At 38.8% G+C, this 21,167-nt stretch overlaps 1 protein-coding gene across 2 annotated transcripts in view; it reads left to right on the top strand.

Annotated features, from left to right (window-relative positions):
* The window catches only part of LOC146324102 (guanine nucleotide-binding protein subunit beta-4), a 31,295-nt gene extending 11,825 nt beyond the window's left edge, over nt 1–19,470 (top strand). For both annotated transcript variants that reach the window (XM_084723377.1, XM_084723376.1), the window contains 9 exons: nt 6,362–6,578; nt 7,042–7,080; nt 8,461–8,567; nt 12,100–12,163; nt 12,495–12,657; nt 13,520–13,586; nt 14,463–14,664; nt 14,935–15,151; nt 16,462–19,470. In XM_084723377.1, the coding sequence (XP_084579503.1) occupies nt 6,522–6,578; nt 7,042–7,080; nt 8,461–8,567; nt 12,100–12,163; nt 12,495–12,657; nt 13,520–13,586; nt 14,463–14,664; nt 14,935–15,151; nt 16,462–16,568 (1,023 nt within the window). In that variant the 5' untranslated portion in view covers nt 6,362–6,521 and the 3' untranslated portion in view covers nt 16,569–19,470. The remainder of the gene's footprint in view (nt 1–6,361; nt 6,579–7,041; nt 7,081–8,460; nt 8,568–12,099; nt 12,164–12,494; nt 12,658–13,519; nt 13,587–14,462; nt 14,665–14,934; nt 15,152–16,461) is intronic.
* Nucleotides 19,471–21,167: the final 1,697 nt, after the last annotated feature.

The following is a 21,167-nucleotide window of genomic DNA, read 5'->3' as shown; positions in this document are numbered from 1 at the left end:
TAATATGCACTATCCCTGTAAATTTAAACGGTATAAATTAATAAATAGTCAGTGTATTAACTACAGTAGATGGTGATCAGAACACCCCCAGTTTGAAGAAGCAGCACAGAAGCTAAGCAATGAACTTCTCTGGACAGGGTCAGCAACAAAACATATAATAATCACTTCAAAAAGGTACACCCCCCCAAAAAATCCTTATCAATTTAAATGTATGCTGTATTCAGAATATTTTCACTGCTTTTCAGACAGCTGTTTCAGATGGGAAACGCCATTATATATATATATATATATACTAAATATCACTGTATAACAGTAATTTTAACTTGCAGAACATGGAAGTTGCTGGGTGAATCCTGCCTCGATTGGTTAGTTTGTTTCTATTATTGTGCAACTTTGGTGTTTTAAAGATTTATTTGGATTCACTGACGTCACTCAATAACACAAATAAACTAACCAATCGAAAGAGCTGTAGACCAGCATCCCCCGTATTCTGTGAAGTTAAATGACTGATTTCGCCAGCAGAGTCTGGTTGTGCAAGAGACAGTGATAATTGACTAATATATAACAGCAGAAAAGGCAGTCTGTTGGCAAGGTGAAGTGGTGAAAATATTTTAAACACATACTGATTTTTTTTTAATTCATTAATTTTCTTGGTGGGCCTTTTTTAAGTGCTAAAATTCATTTTGCTACTAATGTTGTCCATGGCAGTACATTAGTTTAGCCTAGCTTCCATGCTGGTATTCCTCTCTGCTTCTCCAAACTGGGGGCGTGTTGACCACCATCTACTGTAGGTGATGTATTTTTGCTAAGTGCCTGATATAACCTCTTCAGATAATCCAGACTATCTCGTTAAGCCTTTAAAGTGTACATTTATTACAAATTAAACACACTGCAAATTTGACAAAAGGGTCGGCCTAGACCAAGCAAAAGGACTGCAAAATGGCTAGAAAATGTGAAAAGAAAGTGTATACATTTTGAAACACCCACATTTTTAAAACTCTTATAACTTTGCACTGGAACTAAGTATGGCTGCACAGTTAATTGCAATATTATCAGAATTGTAGAATGGTCAACTGTGATACCCAAATTGCAGAACCAGAAACAAATTGCTGTTTTTTTAAAAAAAAGGAAAAAATGTGTTCAAAAAGAGTATTATAATGCAGAACTGCAGAGATGCCCTGGTCTGAAAATCTTGTTCCTCAGATAAAAGAAAACGTTTGTTTGATACAGACCCCAACAAATATCACATCTTCACATTTTTTTTCAGTAAAAGTGAAAATTGAAATGCAAAAATGATCATTTCCACTTATTGTATTGCATATCGCAATAGTAATTTCAGTCAAAATAATTCCAGTATGAGTTTTTGTACCATATTATGTAGCCCTAGAAATAAGAATACTTCTGTCCAACATTTACGGCGTAATTTACACAAATATGTCATATAATATGTATGAATATAATAAATAATAAAGTTTTACTGTAAACAGCACTGGTGCTCACAGTTGTTCAGATTTGGCTGTTCATGCCGTTAATTCTTAAACTTCCTGAGCATTTCATGTTGTTGAGCCCCTGAGGCTCTGGGTGCAGCTGCACTGCCTGTACCTCCTGCTGCTCTGTTCTACAGCATTTGTTCATGATTGAGGCAGATGTGACTGACTTTCTACTGTATGTGACCCAGAGGGAGGAGAAGGTCTCATTGACAAATTTAAAGCTACATTATGTAACATTCCAGCTGTGTATTTACATTATCCTAAATGTTTTCAACAATGGTCAAAGAGAGAAATCTGAAATTTATTCAAGCTAATGACGCGTTTCCTACTAGCCGTCAGATAGTTGGCAAACGTGACTAAGCATAACCTGAAAAAAAACTTCATACATTAACTCGTCTGAGAATATGATTTCTGCCTGAGTCACGTTTGATAGATTTTTATCTGCAATGATGGTGGTTTTAACAGTGTAGATAATGTAGATAATATACGACTTTTGTTATTGTTTTAATGTGAAAGTGACTCTTAGGTTCAGAACTCAGGCCTACATATTGTGCGTTTAATGTAAATACGAAATATGTTAATGAGTGTTATGAGACCATCATGTTTCCTTCTGAGGTGAATCTTCTCCAGGTTTGACAGATTGAAACGCTTTGATCTACTTCCTCTTTTTCTTGTTGAACATGAATTATCACTGAATCAGCAGAGTCACACGCTGAAGAGACAGTGACTCGCATAACAAATATATTGTGGTCAGGCTTTATTGTAAACTGGAGACCCCAGTGAGTGACTAACAATGACCTTACTATGGAGAAGTTAAGGAGATCTCTCTGTTTGTCTCTCTTTCTCCCTGTCTGCGAGTGGCATGTAAAAAAGAAAGTGAAAGTTTGCATTTCAGTGTCTCATAAACAGAGTTGTTTTTCCAGTCATTTTGGACCTGGATTAATGAATCATTTGTAAAGCTATGCAACAGCAGCTAATAACATGTTGGTAGCTGAACCAGATTTTTTTAACTAAATATAAAAACAAACAAAAAAAAAATGTAGACATTATTCTCATATAACTCAATATAACATATAACGATTATTTTCATTATCAAGCAATCCTGATTATTTTCTTGATTTATCAATTAATTGCATATCTTCAAATGACTCATTGGTTGAATATTGAAAAGTTCTTTTTAAATTAAACACGCTTAACTGCACTTCAGCAAAGTTTTTAGTTGTTGTTTGTGTTTACTAAAAATTTTGACACTTTCCATTTTTGCTGCAAATGTATATTGGCACCAAATATTTGTTATAGATTTCCTTGATTACTAATAATCAGCATCGGCCCTGAAAGAAACATACCAGTCAACTCCTGACGTATAAACTCTTTAGGCATTGTTGGAAAACTTTTCCAATGTAGCACAGACATGAAGTGAAATTGCACCTCTTGTTTTTGTCGACCAATGCAAACAGATGATTATGAATGTATTTGTGTCCATTTCAGGCTAACTAGCGACTGAGATTGATGTGATGTGTACTTACAACCTTAGCAGTGCAATGCAACTGCACAAAACGTGTGTGTAGCTGTATGCCTATTTCTACCTTTGTGTGTCTTTGTCTCAAACCTACGCAGTTTTACGCAGATAGCAGTTGTTTGGTCCCATTTCTGATACCCATGTCTGCTGCTGAGGCTGACCACGTTGGGTGGGCGGTTTGGTGTTTGGTTGGTGTCAGAAGGGCAGTGGCAATAATAACCTCCCATGGCCAGTCTCAGAGACTGGACTGCCGTGGTGCCAAGCAGCACTATCTACTGTAGCTGGCAGCCACATCCTAAACAATAGGCAGCTCCAACACACAGCTCTGTCTTTGTCGCCCCTGATACTGTGCCAGGCCAACTGGCTGCATGACTTCAGTCACACAACTGAAGAAAAGACACAAACACACAACTGGACTATAAATTGTTAAAGGTAAACTTTATCTAGTCCTCATGAAGAGACCATTTATGTGTGTGACAGCTTCTTCTGGCTGCGGTTAAGATGTGGTTACTGACTACAGCAGTATTGAGTGGCCTGTTTGGTTTCTAAATGACTAATATTTAGTATCCATGTGTGAACAAGATCATTCATGTGGTACTTTCACAAATCACTGCCATGACACGCCTAGAATCAGAGCTGTCAGTTTGATCCAAACTGATGGAAAAACACCCAGACTCATGATGTTTCTCAGCATCATCTTCCATCATACCTGCGTTATTTTTCCACCTCATCTCTCTTGTGTGCTCTGTTGCCTTTCACGTCACATGCCTCAGGCTGAAAACGTCAATTGAAAATATTTATCTGGGTCTAGAAGGTTATATCAGGTTTTGGTAGTCCACAAGACGCTCTGTGTGTGATGTGGCACATTTCAGAGGCATACAACATAATGTATCCATGAAAGTCGTAGAGCAACACCACATCACAGGCAAGCTGACGCTGAGAGCCTCTCTTTAGGGGGGTTGCGTCAGCCGGAGGAGAGAGTGACGTCATTCCTGGGCAGCTGAAAGCATTGCAACGCTCGCCATCCCTGATGCCTCGTTACTGTCAAAAACCTCTTTGGCTGAGACGAGAGTCCACGTTGAGCCGTCCAAGGCATCCTCCTCTCTTGTGTTAGAAAAGCAGAAACAGAATGGCCAAAAACGAATTAACCCCCAGCTTAAAAGAGTAGCCTTCCATACACTTACAGCATCTTAAAAGGTAATCTTAGCAGCATGAACTTTAAATTGTCTTGTTTTGTTTCAAAAATTATGTTTTTGTGGTGAATAAGTAACTGGTATCCAGTGGCTTCAAATCTTTCTCCAAAAATGAAGATGAAGCACAAACATCCTCCTTTTTACATGAACATGATTTCCTGTGGAGAGGAAGGGCTGGACTCGGTCTAATTGTTGAATTATAGAAAATGAAACTGAAAATTTAATCTCTTGAGGGTTAGACTTCTGGACAGCAGACTGTAAAACAGCCTGGAAAATGAGGAGGGGTTGTGGGGCACGGCCCAAACATTTCTGAGGAGTGTCTAAGTGCTTTGTGACCCACATTCAGGCTCCCCAAGGTAAAGGAAGTGGCAACTCGTGCACACACACATGCACACATGCTTGTACAAACAGATGCTCAATCTGATACACTTAACCCAGACGTATTTTTAAATAAATGCTATCAATATGTGTATACACACTGATAAACAAAAATAAAATTGCAGCACATTTACTCTTGCTCCCATTTTTCATGAGTTGAAGTGAAAAATCTGTGAACTGTGAACACATGCTTTATGTCTCAAATTTTCTTCACAAGAAGTGCTTTTGTCACTACCAGCATCTAATACTATGTAAAATTTGAAGAACTAATAATAACTAACTAATATCGCTGACCAAAAATGTACCTTCATCAGCTACTGGGGCCCACCATCTAATGTTGTCAGTCAGTTATCCATGCTGTCCCTGTCAGCAGGCAACAGCAGACGTGGTGTCTAGAAGGGAACTCCAGACCCACGAATCCAAACCATGACAAAATCTAGTCGCAAATTTTGGGTTCTCCTCTATACATGACCAGCAGACACTGAGAGTGACAGAGTGAATGCCGCCAGATGGAGGAGCATTTAAAGCGGTCACTGGATTCATCTATGGAGATGCAGGTTAAACAGCATGATTATTCCACAAGTGTGGCCACTCAAAAATGAGCAGTTTTATTTTGAAAAAAGACATTTAGTAGGTACTCAACTATGGTTATTTCACACAAGATTACAGATATGTATTACTCTGCCTCTGACTGGCTTACTCTGCTATTCTTACCCTAACCCAAATCAATCACTTCTTCTGTCTAAACCTAACCAACTCAACCATCGAAGGAAATGAATACTTGCCAGTCAGAGGCAAAGGAGGGCCGGTCACGACTTTGGAGAAAAAATGGCATCTGTAGCCCAAAGCAAAATAGCCACAGTTTAGAGCCTAATAAATTCCATTTTCAAAATAAACCTGCATGTTCTCGAGGTTTCTGCAGGTCCATAAAAAGTCTAAAACACAATCATCTGAATTTTAGGCCTTAAAAGGCTTAAAATTATTGTGACAGGTCTTAAAAATTGAATTATGAAGTGAACAGTGTATTTTGGAGGAAGAATTGTATTGATCAGACTACAATACGAAACTAACATTGAAACAATAAACAACAATGCAAACTGTGCATGTACTTTTTGCCAGTATGGATGTGAATTTAACTCCCTCCCCTCATTTTCGAGTGGCCTTTTGACCAGTTCAGTTCACACCTGTCATAATCATGTTGTTTGATGAGAATCTCTATATGCCACACCTGTAAGGTGGATGGATTATCTTGGAAAGGGAAACGTGCTCACTAACTCAAATTTTAACTATCTGAACAAAATTTGAGAGAAATAAACCTTCTGTCTGCACAGAAGAAGCCTTACTTTTTTTTTCTTTAACTCATCAAAATTGGGAGCGAGCACAAAAGTTTATATTTTTATTGAGTGTATTTCACAAATGTTTTCTTTGTCATTTGGACAAATTGTCTGATAAATCATCCAGATCTATACCCAGAATCCAACACACACACGTTCGTGGGTCTTTGGGGCGGGCCGAGCAAACAGCGCAATGCAATAACACAAAAGGCTGATTGAGTCAGAAAAGGTCAGAGCCTGGCTCAAATGGCCTTTTGAACCAGACTGGGGGTGTTTGAAGAGCCAGGCCACCCTCCAGGCCCCCACCCAGCCCCACCCTTTGCACTGCAGCACCCTCCTTTGGTCTGAACCCGTACAGGATACCCGTGTTTGTCTGATGGAAGTTCCCATCCTTCACTCTCTGTCCGCCTGTTGCACTCATAGTATTTCTGTCTCTCTGTCTTGCAGGTGTCAGCTGGTAAAGTGTGTGTGAGTGTGTGGGTGTGTGAGAGAGAGTGTGCGTGTGTGTGTGTGCGTGTGTGTGTGTGTGTGCGTGCAAGCACGTGTGTTTTCCCAGCCCAGTCAGTGTTTGGAGCGGAGTGTGGCCTGAACACATCACAGAGGGACAATGAGCGAGCTGGAACAGTTGCGGCAGGAAGCCGAGCAACTACGCAATCAGATCCGGGTACGGCAACAATTTGTGTGCACGTGTTTGTTTATGTTGACGAGTGTGTGTGTGTGTGTGTGTTGTACATGTGTTTGTACATCACACGTGTGCCACTGTCTGTTCGCTGCAAGCTGTGACTCACACAGTTTCAGATGAGACAGTGACGCACTTGGAATATAACTTGTCAATCAGTGACTTCTATTCTCGTGCAGAAATTGGAAATTGATCTATAAATGTCAGTTGCTGCTGTTTGATCATTCTTTGACTGCTGAGATATTCAGTTGCTGTGATTGGCAATAATTTACAGCATGTTTAGACAGTTTGGATGCAATTTTATTCACAAATCTCATGAATGTCTTCTTGTTACATTATTTGTGTGTGTTTGTGCAGAAATCACAAGTGTTACGTGCAGTGAAATGACTGACTGACCTGAAATTTATCACTGGTCAACATGATTATTAAGGTTTTTGTTGTGTTGCAGGATGCCAGGAAAGCCTGCAGTGACTCCACTCTGTCACAGGTAAGATTTCCTCTTCACATATAAAGTGTTCCCAGGGGTCCTTAAAAAGTCTAAAATCCAGATGAATTATAGGTCTTAAAATGTCTTAAATATGATCTTGGCAGGTTATTTTTATAAAGTTGCCTCAACCTCAGTCTCACTTTTAAATTTGTTTTTGGGAAAAATTTGTATCGATCACGTGTAACAACCATAGAACACATCCAACATGGAACCAGTGACCACTAACACAAACTATGCAGCGAGCTTCATAGTCCACCTTCAAGTGTAGAAAGGACAAGATGTCTGACATTATGTAATTTGGATTGGCAGATAAATATCATTAAGAGGTTAATTACTGTTAATTGATTAATTGATTTACTGAAATAGTTCTTAAATTGTGATCATAACGATCATTAAAAGGTCTTAAAAAGTCTTAAATGTTTCAAACCTACACAAACACTGTAAAATATTGTGTGCAATACAAATAGGGTATTTTTCCTCTGGAGTTGTACACATTTTCATTGTAGCTATCACAATATTTTGCATAAGGAGGGAATGTTCAAGAATACTCTAAATGGCCCAAATCATGGAAAATATGAAATACATTTATATCACAAGTTGAGGTTGCAGATTCACAACACAAAACACTTGACTGAGCTGACTAAATACATCTATATGTAGAATTAAGGCTGTAATATGCAACATTTCTGCATTAAAATGTCTGGAAACGTTAAGCCCACGTTATATCTTTTGTTGGGTTTTGTACTCATTATCACAAATGTTTCCAACAATGTTTGAACCCAGAAATATCCGTAACTTATTCAAGGTAATGTGTGTTTCTTGCTAGCCGCTAGTTGCTATAACTTCCAGGAAAAAATGGAATATGTCAGAGAATGAGGAAGGAAGTTCTCAAACATGATTAAACGATAGCGAGATGCCTAGCAGCAGAACTTGCGTATTACGTGTTTAGGCTTTGACCCATAATTAGTAAAACAGTCTCTTGAGTTCTGTAATAGTTTTAGCCACATGTGGACACTTCTGAAGCAGCATAAAACAATCTCACTTGTAAATATCTGCAAAAAATACAGTTGTAACAAAAATCTGTTCATTGTCTTCAGTGTAATTCAGTTAATCTAGGTAAAAGGGTCAGAACATTAGAAGTCCTGCTCAGTAAGCCATCAGCCTATCTGTATGTCCCAAACACAAATATTCCACAGACATTACACACAAATATAATCTCCACTATTATTCTTCATTGTCCATTGTTGAATGATGCTGGCTTGTTTTTGCTGCCTCAGCTAGAGTCGACTGTCCAGAGAAGTGTGTGTTTGTGGTGATAAAAGTGTGTCTGTGTGTGGGCCTCCAGTGTCACTGCTAACGCTTCTTCCTGTGTTTTGGCAGATCACAGCTGGTCTGGACTCAGTGGGCCGGATACAGATGCGGACGCGACGCACTCTTAGGGGCCACCTGGCCAAGATCTATGCAATGCACTGGGGGAGCGACTCCAGGTAGTGTAGTTCTCCTACAGACAACACCATTATTGGCTTTGAGCGGGAAATTAACCTATTCATTCCACTGGAGGTTCTTATTTTCTTCTTTTTTAATGGGCATTTCTGTAAATTGGCAGACAGGCAGATGATCTGTACTTTAAAATAATCTTTAATGTCTTTCCCCATTTCTGTTAAGTTTTGTAGAGTACTGCAGTCACACCCTCAGTCCATCTTTATTATTTTTGATGCAGTGGTTGGTGCAAATTTGGTCTTTTGTTCTGCTGCCTATGTGGTGTTGTTTTCTGCTCATTTAAGTTGCTTTTTTAGTTGTTTTCATTCAAGAGTCTGATTTTTTTTTTTAATCCACAAACAAAAATGTTAATAATTTTTACCACTGATGAGTTTTGTGATACAGAAAATATTGATCAGTGTTTCCCAAAGTTAGAGATGTTGTCCTCGAATGTCTTGTTTTGTCCAAAACCCAAAGATATTAATTTTAACGTCAGAGGGATGCAAAGAAACCAGAAAATATTCACATTTGAGAAGCAAAAATCTGAGATTTTTGTCTTTTTTTTCTTAGAAGATGACTCCCTGTAGTTCACATTAATGTCAACAGTGGCCAAGAGTCACAGCTTAAAAAGCACAGAGATAGTAATAATAATCATCACATTGAAACCCACTTTCTTTTCTAATTTTATTAAAAGTGTACAGACTTTGGAGATAATTTTTCCCCTGAGCCCTGTGTTAATTTCTGTTGCCACAAGCAGACTGTTGAATTTCTAGAGTGCCAGTTACAGCATGACAATTGTTAACACTGCAGCTGTAACTGTCAAGACCTACAGTTTACCAGCGATGGGTAATAAAGTGCCTCCCAGGGTTGATAGTCTGCAGGTTTCCATACAGGCCAAACATGGACACAAGTTCAGCCACAGTGCAGGAATTTTATAGTAAAATCACCAGCCTGCTATTGACTTAGTCTCTGTCTTGGAAAATTTACTTGAAGCTAGAATAGGTGGTTTCTTCAACAATACCATCCCTAGCTTTTCTGAAATTCTGACATTAATAGTAATTCCTAAAGCCAAAGTCATGCCATTAATTTGACTATCAATACTTAGGCGATGCAGTGTAACATAACGTCAGGTATCGGTGCCAAATTGCAACTCTCACTACAATTATAAATTAGTACAATTACCTAAAACTGTTCTCAACAGCTAGTGTCACTGTAATTAAAATATTTTCTTTCTCTGTCTTTAATATGTCTGTGTCACTCTTTATCTTTCTCTCTGTCCATCTGTCTCCCAATGCAATGCACTGGGGCAGTGACGGCAGTCCCAGGTGTGGGGCTATACTACTATCAGTACCACTACTATTGTTACTACTGCTACTACTACTACTACTAATATGACTAATACCACCATAATTGACTGTCACTACTGCCACCTCCACTACTACTGTACATCTAAGTGCTAGCACTGTTTTACGCCCTCACTATGAGCACAGTAATGACATTCACTGGGCACAGAGACAGGCAGCTACAGCTTATTTAATATTTCCTTAAAGATGCAGTTTGTAAGATCTCAACCCAAATGATTATGAAGATTTAAAATAGACCTGTGAGTAAAGTTCCTCCGTGTCCAGATTGGACTAAACCCATGGATGTAAGCATTGAGTTGTTCCGTATTGGAAACTTACAAACTGCTTTTTTAACTGTTTGCTGCAATTATGAGCACCAAGAATTATGAGTCAAGATCATATTTTTCCAGTAGCATGCATGCAGTGCACTGACCCGTATCCACAGGAAATGAGATGGGCGATGGTGTAGCCAAATAGTTCTGTTTTTCAGGAAGAGAAGAATTTTGTAGATTTCTAGAAAACCAATCACTCACCTCTGTTATGTCTAAAACCTGTTTTTTAAACTGTTTGATACCAAAGCTGAATACTTGTTTTATCTGCGACTGATGATGCGTAGGCTGTTCAGTCCTGATTATCTTGTTAAAGGTCCAGTGTGTGAGATTTATGGGGATCTGTTGTCACAATATGGCAGAAATTGACTGTAATACTTATGTATTCATTGGTGTATAATCTAATCACCTGAAAATAGGAATTGTTTGTTTTCGTTACCTTAGAAAGAGCCCTTTGTATCCACATAGGGCGCAGGTTTTCTTTAACAAAGGCCAACATGTTGCACTGTGTTGTTTCTACCAGGCTTGTGCCAATTGGTGAACTGGTCTTGTATAAATGACAAAGGAATGATTGAGATTTTCAGGATTTTTTACCTACATCGATTTTAATTAATTTACTCTCATAACTAAGATGTTATACAAATAATCTCTAGAATCTGCTAACCACCAAAAGTGGTCCAGCCAATCAGCATCCTAGGAAGGACTACTGGCAGCTACAGTCCTGGTTTTTGGTGTGAGGACCACAGGAAGCATCCATGGAAATGATGGAAAAGATTTTTTTGCTCTAGAGTTGGATCTGACTGGTTGAAGTTAGCCCAGATTAGATGTGATAGACAGATCATCCAATCACCTGCCAAGTGTTTTTTTTTTTTTTTAAGTGCTTGCCCTTTTTCAAACCGTTTCTAAGGATGACTTCCCAGATGGATCTGTGTAACAAACCATCTGGTGTGTCAGGTTAAAATTTTATAGACATAATCAAAAATTTATTCAAGTAATCCTTGACAATGTGACTATATTCTACATATACATTTTTTTTTTTCAGATGTAATCTTAGCTGATTGTAGTTACATATCTGATAACGTAATAACCCTAATTACATGTAATCCGTTACCACCCAACCCCGAGAGCTAGATGCCACCTAAACCCTACACACTGGTCCTTTAAGTGTGTGTGTGTGTGTGTGTGTTAGTGTGAATGTGTGAACCTGTGAACATGTGAATGTGTGCGCGGCACCCTCTGGGTGACCCTATAGCAGGCCAGTGTTTATTTTGTATACAGCTACTGACATTTGAGCGTGATGGCTCTCCTCTTGATTGTAGCATAGCACCATCAAACTACTTCCTGTCCCCAGAGAGATAGAAACACCCAGTCAGGATGGGAGGGGAGGGGTTCCAGCTGTTTCTGCGCGTGTACCACCTATAACTCTCTCTGTACTGACTGTTTCTACTTCATCCTCTTCTCTGTCTGTGTCTTTTTACTGTCTCTTCTCGCTGCCCCACCTCGGCCTCTTTCTAGTGCTTTCCCCACCCAGCCGACAGCAGGGACTTTTACATAACTGGATAATGAATATTAGATGGAGTGGGACATTAAAAGTGGTTTCCCTGGATGAGGAGACTTCCACCAGGAGTGGGGGGAAAAGAGGGAAGATGGAGGGAAATGGGGACGGTCGGGGAGAAGGGAGTAGGCAGCACACGCTGAATGTTATTTGACAGAGCACCTTATTATACTCACTCAGACAGTGTAGCACTGCAAGGTGGCTGCTCTCATTGCTTTTAATGATCCAACTGCATGTTCCTTAGATTATGTGGGTTTTTTAACATGACATGACTCAGTCTCATGCTGCTGTTCTGTTCTAAACTTGTTTCCAGGTTACTTGTCAGTGCCTCGCAAGATGGAAAGCTAATCATCTGGGACAGCTACACGACAAATAAGGTGAGATTATTAATAATCAATAATAGAATCTGTGATATGTACAAAACCATTAAAGTCCTTTCAGTGCCCATAGAGGTTTTCTCCCCTTTGACTTTTGGATTGGAAAGATGGTTTGACAAGCTGATATCAACTGTCCAGATGTTCCTTTTAGAGTACTGGCTGTCATTTACAGACTGGCTTTCTTCAACACAATACTGTTATGTAAATGGTGGAAACTACAACCTACCAACCAAATAGCAGCTGTGTGGTTGCGTAGATGTCTATGTATTACAAAATGAATTAATCTGTCTGTATTTTATAAAGAAATAACTCTGACTCTGTTCGTTCTCAGATGCATGCCATCCCACTGCGCTCTTCCTGGGTGATGACATGTGCCTACGCCCCCTCCGGGAACTATGTGGCCTGCGGAGGCCTGGACAACATCTGCTCCATATACAGCCTGAAGACCCGCGAGGGCAACGTGCGCGTCACCCGAGAGCTACCCGGACACACAGGTAGGCACAGGGCCAGAAATAATTCTAATACAGTTAATATCACTTGTTATCAGGGTTTTATCATAACTTTTAATACCACTGTTTAATTTAAAACCAGTTTTGTAATAAAACTAAACATCAAATGTGAAAAAGTAGGCATACTCTTTTGATTAAATCCATATACTGTCAGTTCAAATTATAAGTAAGGCAAAATGACAATAACAGAGGCATTTGGATTCAACTGTTGTTGATTTAGCCAAAAATTAAATGTAGAGGCACTATGGGGTGAGCCACCCTGTCTTATTTCTGTACTAACTAATTTTGACTTTGACAGTTAATGTTTATTGTATCCTGACCTTACAGCGGCGCTCCATCATGCCCGATTTGTCCAACACCTGTGACACATCATTTGCCTTACTGTAGTTTTAGATCAGCAGATCAGCAGGTTCCATGAGTCAAACAATGGAAAACTACACAAGCTGCTGTTATTTTCCACTGGACCTCATACAACCCTGATTCAAAAAAAAAAAAGTTGGGATGTTGTGTAAAACATAAATAAAACAGAACTTGGTAATTTGCTAATCCTTTTTGACGTATACTCCATTGAAACCAGCACAAAGACAACATATTTAATGTTTTACCTCATCAACTTTATTGATTTTTGTAAATATATGCTTATTCTGAATTTGATGCCTGCAATATGTTTCAAAAAAGTTGGGACGGAGCAACAGAAGACTGAAAATAAGGGCCACAGGTGCACCCCTTTCAGGAAAAGATATGACTCCTCGTTAAAACTTACACAAGCCAAGGATTAACAAAAAAAAATAATAATAATTTCGGCAGAGCTCTCCTCATCTGATGCTGAACCTCTGTCTCTCTCCAGGTTACTTGTCCTGCTGTCGTTTCCTGGATGACAACCAGATACTGACCAGCTCTGGAGACACCACCTGGTGAGCATCGACCCTCTGCTCCCACCTGCACAGCTTAAAGAATTTAACCTTGTTATGTGATACAAATATTGTATTGATATTCTTGTTTCAACGCTGCACAGAAGACTGAAGCTCCACCACATTATAAAAAAATGTCCAATATCCTCCTCTTACTCTCACTCAAGTATTTTGCTGATTATTCCATTGAATATTTGGATACAAAATAATGCTTTATTTAAGAGCAATCGTAAATATACAAAAGATAAAATAAAATAGATCTGTAATTGATTTCCTTTTTACTATAACGACTATCATAATAATGGCATGAATGAAGTTCATGTTTTCACAAATTGACTGCAGCATTTTATTTTCTGTGGTTATTTTATTAAGCAAAATGTAACTATCTTACTATCTCTATACTAGCCACCAAATTGATTAACTAGCCCTTACATTTAGCCAAAATTAAATAAATTCTTTTCTAGCCTTCATCTCAACTAGCAATCATGTTTTATGTTAAATGCTACCTTGTGTCTGGTCTGCTCACATGTGCACTGGATGCTTTCTGCTGAGATGCTGAGTATTGACAGTTTTTGTTTTGTTTCATCTTGAAATGGTCCCAAACTTGGCACATTCTGTCATGCCATACCCATGACCAACCAGCCATTGTCAGTCATATAGGGTCATTATTCTACTCAGGTGTGTAAAGATGCATATAGAAAAAAATGTTTGATAATAATGCCACTAAAATTGTAATAATCCACACAAATAATTAAATATTGTAATGTGGACGTTCATGTAAAATCATTTACTGTCTCACACACGACCTGCCTGTACCTTCATAATATCTCAGGGGTCACTTTTGTAATTCATACCTAACCACTAACCCCTTTCTTGCAGTGCACTGTGGGACATAGAGACAGGCCAGCAGGCTACCACCTTCACTGGCCACACAGGGGATGTGATGAGTTTGTCTCTAAGTCCCGACTACAAGACCTTTGTGTCAGGAGCCTGTGACGCCACTTCCAAGCTGTGGGACATCCGTGACGGCATGTGCAGGCAATCCTTCACCGGCCATGTGTCTGACATCAACGCCGTCACTGTGAGCACTTCAGTCACACACAAATACACACAGACAGTGCAGGGAAAAAAATGGATTGAGGACTGCTGATGGATGATGACTCGAAAAAAATTATGTCATAAAAAGTTTGAATTCTAACGTGTTTAGTGAGCAACTAATGAAATTACAATGATCTGAAGATTAGAGGCTGTGGTGCTCTGAGAAACACAGCGCCTCCAGCTCTGTACATCAAAAAAATGATCTGATGATTTAACATCAGTTTCCTTACTTCTGCTGTTTTGCCTTCTGCAGTTCTTCCCCAATGGGAATGCCTTTGGCACAGGCTCAGATGACGCCACCTGCAGGTTGTTTGACCTGCGTGCCGACCAGGAGTTGATGATGTACAGCCACGACAACATCATCTGTGGCATCACCTCCGTAGCTTTCTCCAAGAGTGGACGATTGCTCCTTGCTGGCTATGATGACTTCAACTGCAATGTCTGGGACACTCTGAAAGGCGAGCGTGCAGGTAAGACACGTCTGAAGTTGATTAATTTTTACTTTTTTGGTTTGGTTTGTTTCCTCTCTTGTACGCTCTACATGAAAGTAGCCCAAATCATATTTTTTTACATGTGGCACAATTGATGTTTTCTAGTTCAGTTACAACAGCAGAGTCTGCATGGGGTCACTTTTTTTTTTTTCATAATTTGATTTTGATTACCCAAAAATCAGTAAGCTCCTTGACAAACAATACTGCTGTCTGTATTTATGTAACGTTACATAAACAGCTGATGAAGTTTGTATCTAAAAAATGTGTGTTGTCCCTGGTGTTTTCTTATTTTCCCCACTGCAAAATGTGAGAGAAATGCACCTAAACTTAATTGTAACCTGAAAACTAGCTTGTCATGTTAAAGTAAACAATTTTATGAGAAACTGAAAACAGTGTTCAAGTCGGTGTGCAAAAACTAGAAAAACAGATGGCAGAACACCTTTACTGTACACAGAGTACAGAGTTTTAATTTGCACGTTTAGATACAAAAGCAGATGCCATCTGTAACTGTATTGTACACATATTGGAATTTGTAAATGCTAACAGTTTATGCTATTGGTAACTAATTAATGTTGTCATTATTGATTACTTTGCCAACCACTTAATTAATTGGTTAAACATTTGGTCTATAAAATGCCAGAAAATTGTGAAAAATTACCCCTTACAATTTCCCAAACGCCAAGATGACATCATCAAGCTGCTTGTTTTGTCCAACCAACTGAATATTTAGTGTTTAGTAGAGCTGCGACAAGGTTGAGGTTGATTTATTTATCATTTTACAACACAGGGCTGCAAAAGGAGATGTAAGGTGCAGTCCCCTCTATGCAGCAAAAAGTTATTTCCAGTAAAATGGGTAAATAATAATAAGACAGAAATAAAGCTATTTTACATGGAGTGGAGTGTGGATGATAAATTGAAGAGTAATCCACAACTATTTTGATGATTATTTTAATTGTTTTGGTCATAGTTCAAGCAAAAATGACAAACTTTCTCTGGTTCCAGCTTCTCAAATGAGAGACTTTGCTGCTTTTCTGTGTCATACATTATAGTTTTACTGTTTTCTAATGTTTTGTAAACCAAACAAGTAATTGAGGAAGTAATTAGCAGTTAAGCTGAACAAAAATGATCATTAGACGTCAGTCGTCAGTCGCATTAGTGCTTGAATAATTTCTTAAACAATTAATTGATTATTGTAGTTATTTTCCTGTCAGTTGACTCATCGATCAGTGGACTGGAGTTTGTTACAAAGCCAGTCTTCAACTCTGCTTTATTTTTTCTTTGACCTCCAGGTGTGCTGGCAGGCCATGACAACAGAGTTAGCTGTTTAGGGGTGACAGAAGACGGCATGGCTGTGGCCACTGGCTCCTGGGACAGTTTCCTCCGGATCTGGAACTAAACAAACCTCTTCCCTGTTGTACTCAATCACTGCCCGCCAACTTCCTCCCCGCAAACCCCACCCGATATATCCCAACTCATCCGCTGGACCAGAGGTGCAGGGTGCGCACTGTGTCAGCCGAAATCCTCTTAAATCACCCCCAGTTCTCGTCTCTTTGCTGGTGACCTGCCCACCTGTGAGAAACTCTTTCTACCTTTCAAAGTGATGTTTTTTTTTCACCCAGCTATTACACTGAGACAAAAATAAGAACCTTTCAGTAGAGTTGTCCAATCAAAAGTAAAAAAAACCAAACAAAAACAGATGAGTTGAAGGAAAAAGTAGAAGATTTTGCCCTTGTCCCAGTTCTCTAGAAGGCGATATAGAGCATCTGTTACGATTAACAAGCAAGATGAGCGTTGATGTGTAATATGTAAATGTATATATAAAGACAGTATATATGTATAGCATTATGTGTGTATATATGCAACATATATGCATATATAATGTGTATGTATATATTTTTGTAGTTAATTTCCCACCCTTGCGTTTTTTTTATGATTTAGGGGATTTTATGTTTTATTTCAAATGTACATATTCACATTACTACACAACAAAATGCCAGAAACACTTATTTTATCCTATGTGAGTACCAGACTGAGTGGCAGACAATTTTGGCGCACAAGACAAGACACAAGTATCGTAGCTTTACCTAAAAAGTCTCCTTTTAATTTTTAAAATTTCTGGTACAAGCTGATTTAGTTGAGCCCACTCATCCAGCAACGAAAGAGGACAAAACCAAATTGCAAAAATATGATTTGGCCCAGATAAAACTCACTTTCCTCATTTCTATGTTTGTATGTATGTGAATGATGGCTGTGATGGTATTTTTCTTTTCTTTTTCTTTTTTTTTTTTTAACAACACGACCCCTGGCATTCCTTTTCACAGACTTTTATTTGGAAGGAAACCATTACACTGCTGTGGTAGTGATTTCAAAACCCATATGCAGCGTTTTTAAGTTTTTAGTCTGGATTCAGCTTTCGCTCCAAAGTAGAAACCAGTGAATTTTAGGCTAAGATAAAAACTTTATTCTGCTGGAGGCCCTGCCTTGGCCTCTACTCACATGGATTGTGGTTTGAAATCATCGGATGCTCAATATCTTAAGGCCACATCCATTTCCATACAAATCAGCAGCGGTGTGACACGATCGATAACCCAATAATGGTTTGCATCGTAATATCTCCATCTCCTGTGGCCTATAGAATCTACTCTATTCCTTAATGTCGAGACAAGCTTGGCCGATGGAGAGAAGGGCATCGCGTTCCCCCCGAGCAGAGGCTGTTTTCTACCTGTGAGCCTGTAACGGTGCTGAGGCCTGCACGGACAAATGGTAGAGCGGTCAGTGTGGATATAAAAGGACCATAAAGGACAGCAGTGACTCTGAGGACCAGAAAAGAGATGAAGACGGAGAGAAAAAGATGTCTGTCAGAGCTCGCCATGTCATTTTTATCTTATATTTTTTTTTTTTTTCTTTCTAAATGAAGGATCAACGAGTCCTTTTTGTCGAGGTGTGACCTGAGTGACATGGAGCATGGAACTGAAATCATGTTAGCCACTCCAAAAAAAAATCACACCAGTGCCACCACAAGCCTGTAAAAAACGAGAAAAAAAGAAACAAAAAAAAGATTTTTTTAAAGGGTTTAACACTTGTTTTCCTCACCAAAAACATGTTATGAACTGTTAAATATTGCTAGTGAAGAAAGTACACTTGGTAGACAGAAATGTACACTTAGTAGAGAGCTAGAAACGCACTCACAAGCTGTAGTACAAAATGTAAAACCATCGAGCACATGTGACTTATTTACCCATAGAAGTGGTATTGCTCTGATTTTGAGTATTTTCTCATACACATCTTCAATTATTTTGGTTGCTCTAAAGGCTTAATTAAAAGAAAAAGAATTATTACACCTAATGTATGTGAGTTGGACCTATCCATCAGCTGTCTCAGGTGCCTATCTCTAAATATAAACATTTGACCCACACGGGCTGGAAAAAGGAGGGTGTGTGCTCCTGTGAGATGTGGCACTGTTGTGTCTCCATTCTGCCTTATGATGCCATTCACAATAGAGGGTAATATACTAGCATCGACTACAGTAATGTTTTCCTTTTTACACACTGATCAATAAGAAAGATTGCTGATTATTTTTCTTTTCCCAATAGAAGCACACTCTGATACTAGTGAACACTAAAAAGCATGCCGACCACGACCACATGCAGCTCCATACTGCTTCTTAAAGGGATAGTTTGGATTATTTGATGTGGGGTTGTATGAGGTACTTGTTGATAGTTGGTGTGTTACCTACAGTAGGTGGCAGTCTGCACACCCCCAGAACCAGAGAATCGGCATGGAAACAGTGAACTTCTGTGGCCGGGGTCAACCACAAAAGGTATTTCAGCCACTTAAGAAAGGTCTGCATTTAAAAATATAATTGAGTGTTCGGTGTCCGCTATATTTAGAATATTTTCACAGCTTTACAGCTGACAGGAAGCTGCTGTCATGTAAGATGAATATTGCTCTTTCTGCAAACCAACCAAACTCCATATGCAAAATTGGTAATTTTGCCTTGCAGAATATTGGAGTTGCTGCTCTGTAACTGCCTCAATCTGTCTGTGCTATTGTGTTACTTAAGTGAATCTAAATTATCCTTACAAAACACCAATGTTGCACAATAACAAAAACAAAGTAACAGATCGAGGCAGCGGTAGACCAACAACTCCTGTATTCTGCGAGGTGAAATTAGTGATTTGACCTATGGAGTTTGGTTGGTTTGGAGTGAGCCATATTTGGCTTATACAATGGAGGTTTCCTATCAGGAAAGTCTGCCTGACTGAAAGTTAAAGCCGTAAATATAGTGTACACTTAAACTGATACTTATATTTTTAGGTGCACCTTTTTAAGTGGCTAAAATACCTTTTGTTGCTGATTCTGTCCACAGCAGTTCAGTGTTTAGCTTCAATGCTGGTGCCTTTCTTTGCTTTTCCAAACTTGAGGTGTGCCAGTCGGCATCTACTACAACTAATATACTGACGATTTATAAATACCTCATACAACCCCACTTCAAATAATCCAAACTATCCCTTTAAAGCAAGTGTTTTACATAACTTTTTATACAATTCTGCTTTCTACTACTACCGTACAGTTTGTAGTATTTATTTAGGTTCAATCAGCTGTCAATGAAACCCCTCTAACGTGATTCTAGTGATCTTTTTCTTCTTTTCTAATGTTTTAGCTGCTTCTACCTACCTGGCTTTGCATTAATAAATCCATTTTGAGAGAATGTTAAAAATAACAGTTATAGTTTTTAGCCTGAGAATAACTTTGAGGTGTGTAGGGTGTGATATGTATTGCATATCAGTGTTGAGGCGTGTGTGGGGGGCGGGGGGGAGGGAAAGGGGGGGGTGTGATTTGCTTGTATGTGGATAACATATAGATCTATAAGTGTTACTTCCTCATTTGTGCCAATGTTATCCACAGACCCTGAGCTGTGAACTGAAAACTAGTCAATGTGACAAAAAACAACCATGTTTGCTCACTTTACTCAAGTGCCAGCCTTCTGCATATCCATCAGTTAAAGTCACATCAGTGTCTGAATTTATACCCAAGCTGTTGTCTCATCATACACTTGCTTATATCTGAAGACTTAAGGTTTTTTGTATCCCAAAGTGTTTTTAAGTTGACCGTGCATCAGACTTTCATGTGACCCCAGAAAAATATGACAATGTATTTTGAGGAATAGTTTGATATTTTGGGAAGTGATTGCTTTTTGGCGGCGAGGTTAGAAGATCGGCACCACTTTCATATTTGTCTGTTGAATATTAAGCTACGACCAGCAGCCTCTTAGCTTAGCTGAGCACAAAGACTTAAAATATAGCAGAAAATAACATTGAGAGAAATTTGTTTTAAATTTTGAAAAGTGGGAGTGTCATTATCTGACATACTGTAGTTTGTTAGTTGAACTGTAGGTTTTGGCACCTCTGTGATGGCTTCATTTTTCAGCTCCTTGACAATTTCTTGGTTGGTAGCAGTAATTGGAAACTGGCCGGCACATACCGAGCCGTTTAAATGACAAATTATCATCTTAACACATCATTTTTTTGCACGTTGAATAAGTGAGATATTATGTGTTTAATTATTGAGCTTTACAGATGATGATAGGCAGACATCAAAAGCTATCTTTTGACAGAGCCAGGCTAGCTAGCTCGTTGTGCTAAGCTAAGCTAGCTGGGTGCTAACGTTAGCCCTCTAAGTTATTTGTTAACAGACAAACATGAGTGGTGTCCTCCCTCTGCGAGAAAACAAATTTCTAGTGGTTGACTGTGCTTTTTTCATTATTAGTAATCAAATGCACTAACTCCAACACAAAACTTGATCGAAATGCCTTGTCTTATGCATGAGTTTAATTAAAGTAGAACTTTTCAGAGTTTTTAAATTAATTTATCTACATTGGTAAATAGATAAAAAATAAAGATTACAAAAATCAAAACAAAAATCAGGCCTAAACCTTTCCCAAAAAGTCAAACTATTCCAATAAACCCACCCTGTTCTTTCATTCAATTATGAG

The sequence above is a fragment of the Lutjanus erythropterus genome, chromosome 7 (assembly GCF_056507025.1).
Source record: "Lutjanus erythropterus isolate fLutEry1 chromosome 7, fLutEry1.hap2, whole genome shotgun sequence".
Taxonomy (NCBI): Eukaryota; Metazoa; Chordata; class Actinopteri; order Lutjaniformes; family Lutjanidae; genus Lutjanus; species Lutjanus erythropterus.
The sequence above is the reverse complement of the archived record's forward strand: the minus strand, read 5'-3'. Positions and strand labels throughout refer to the sequence as shown.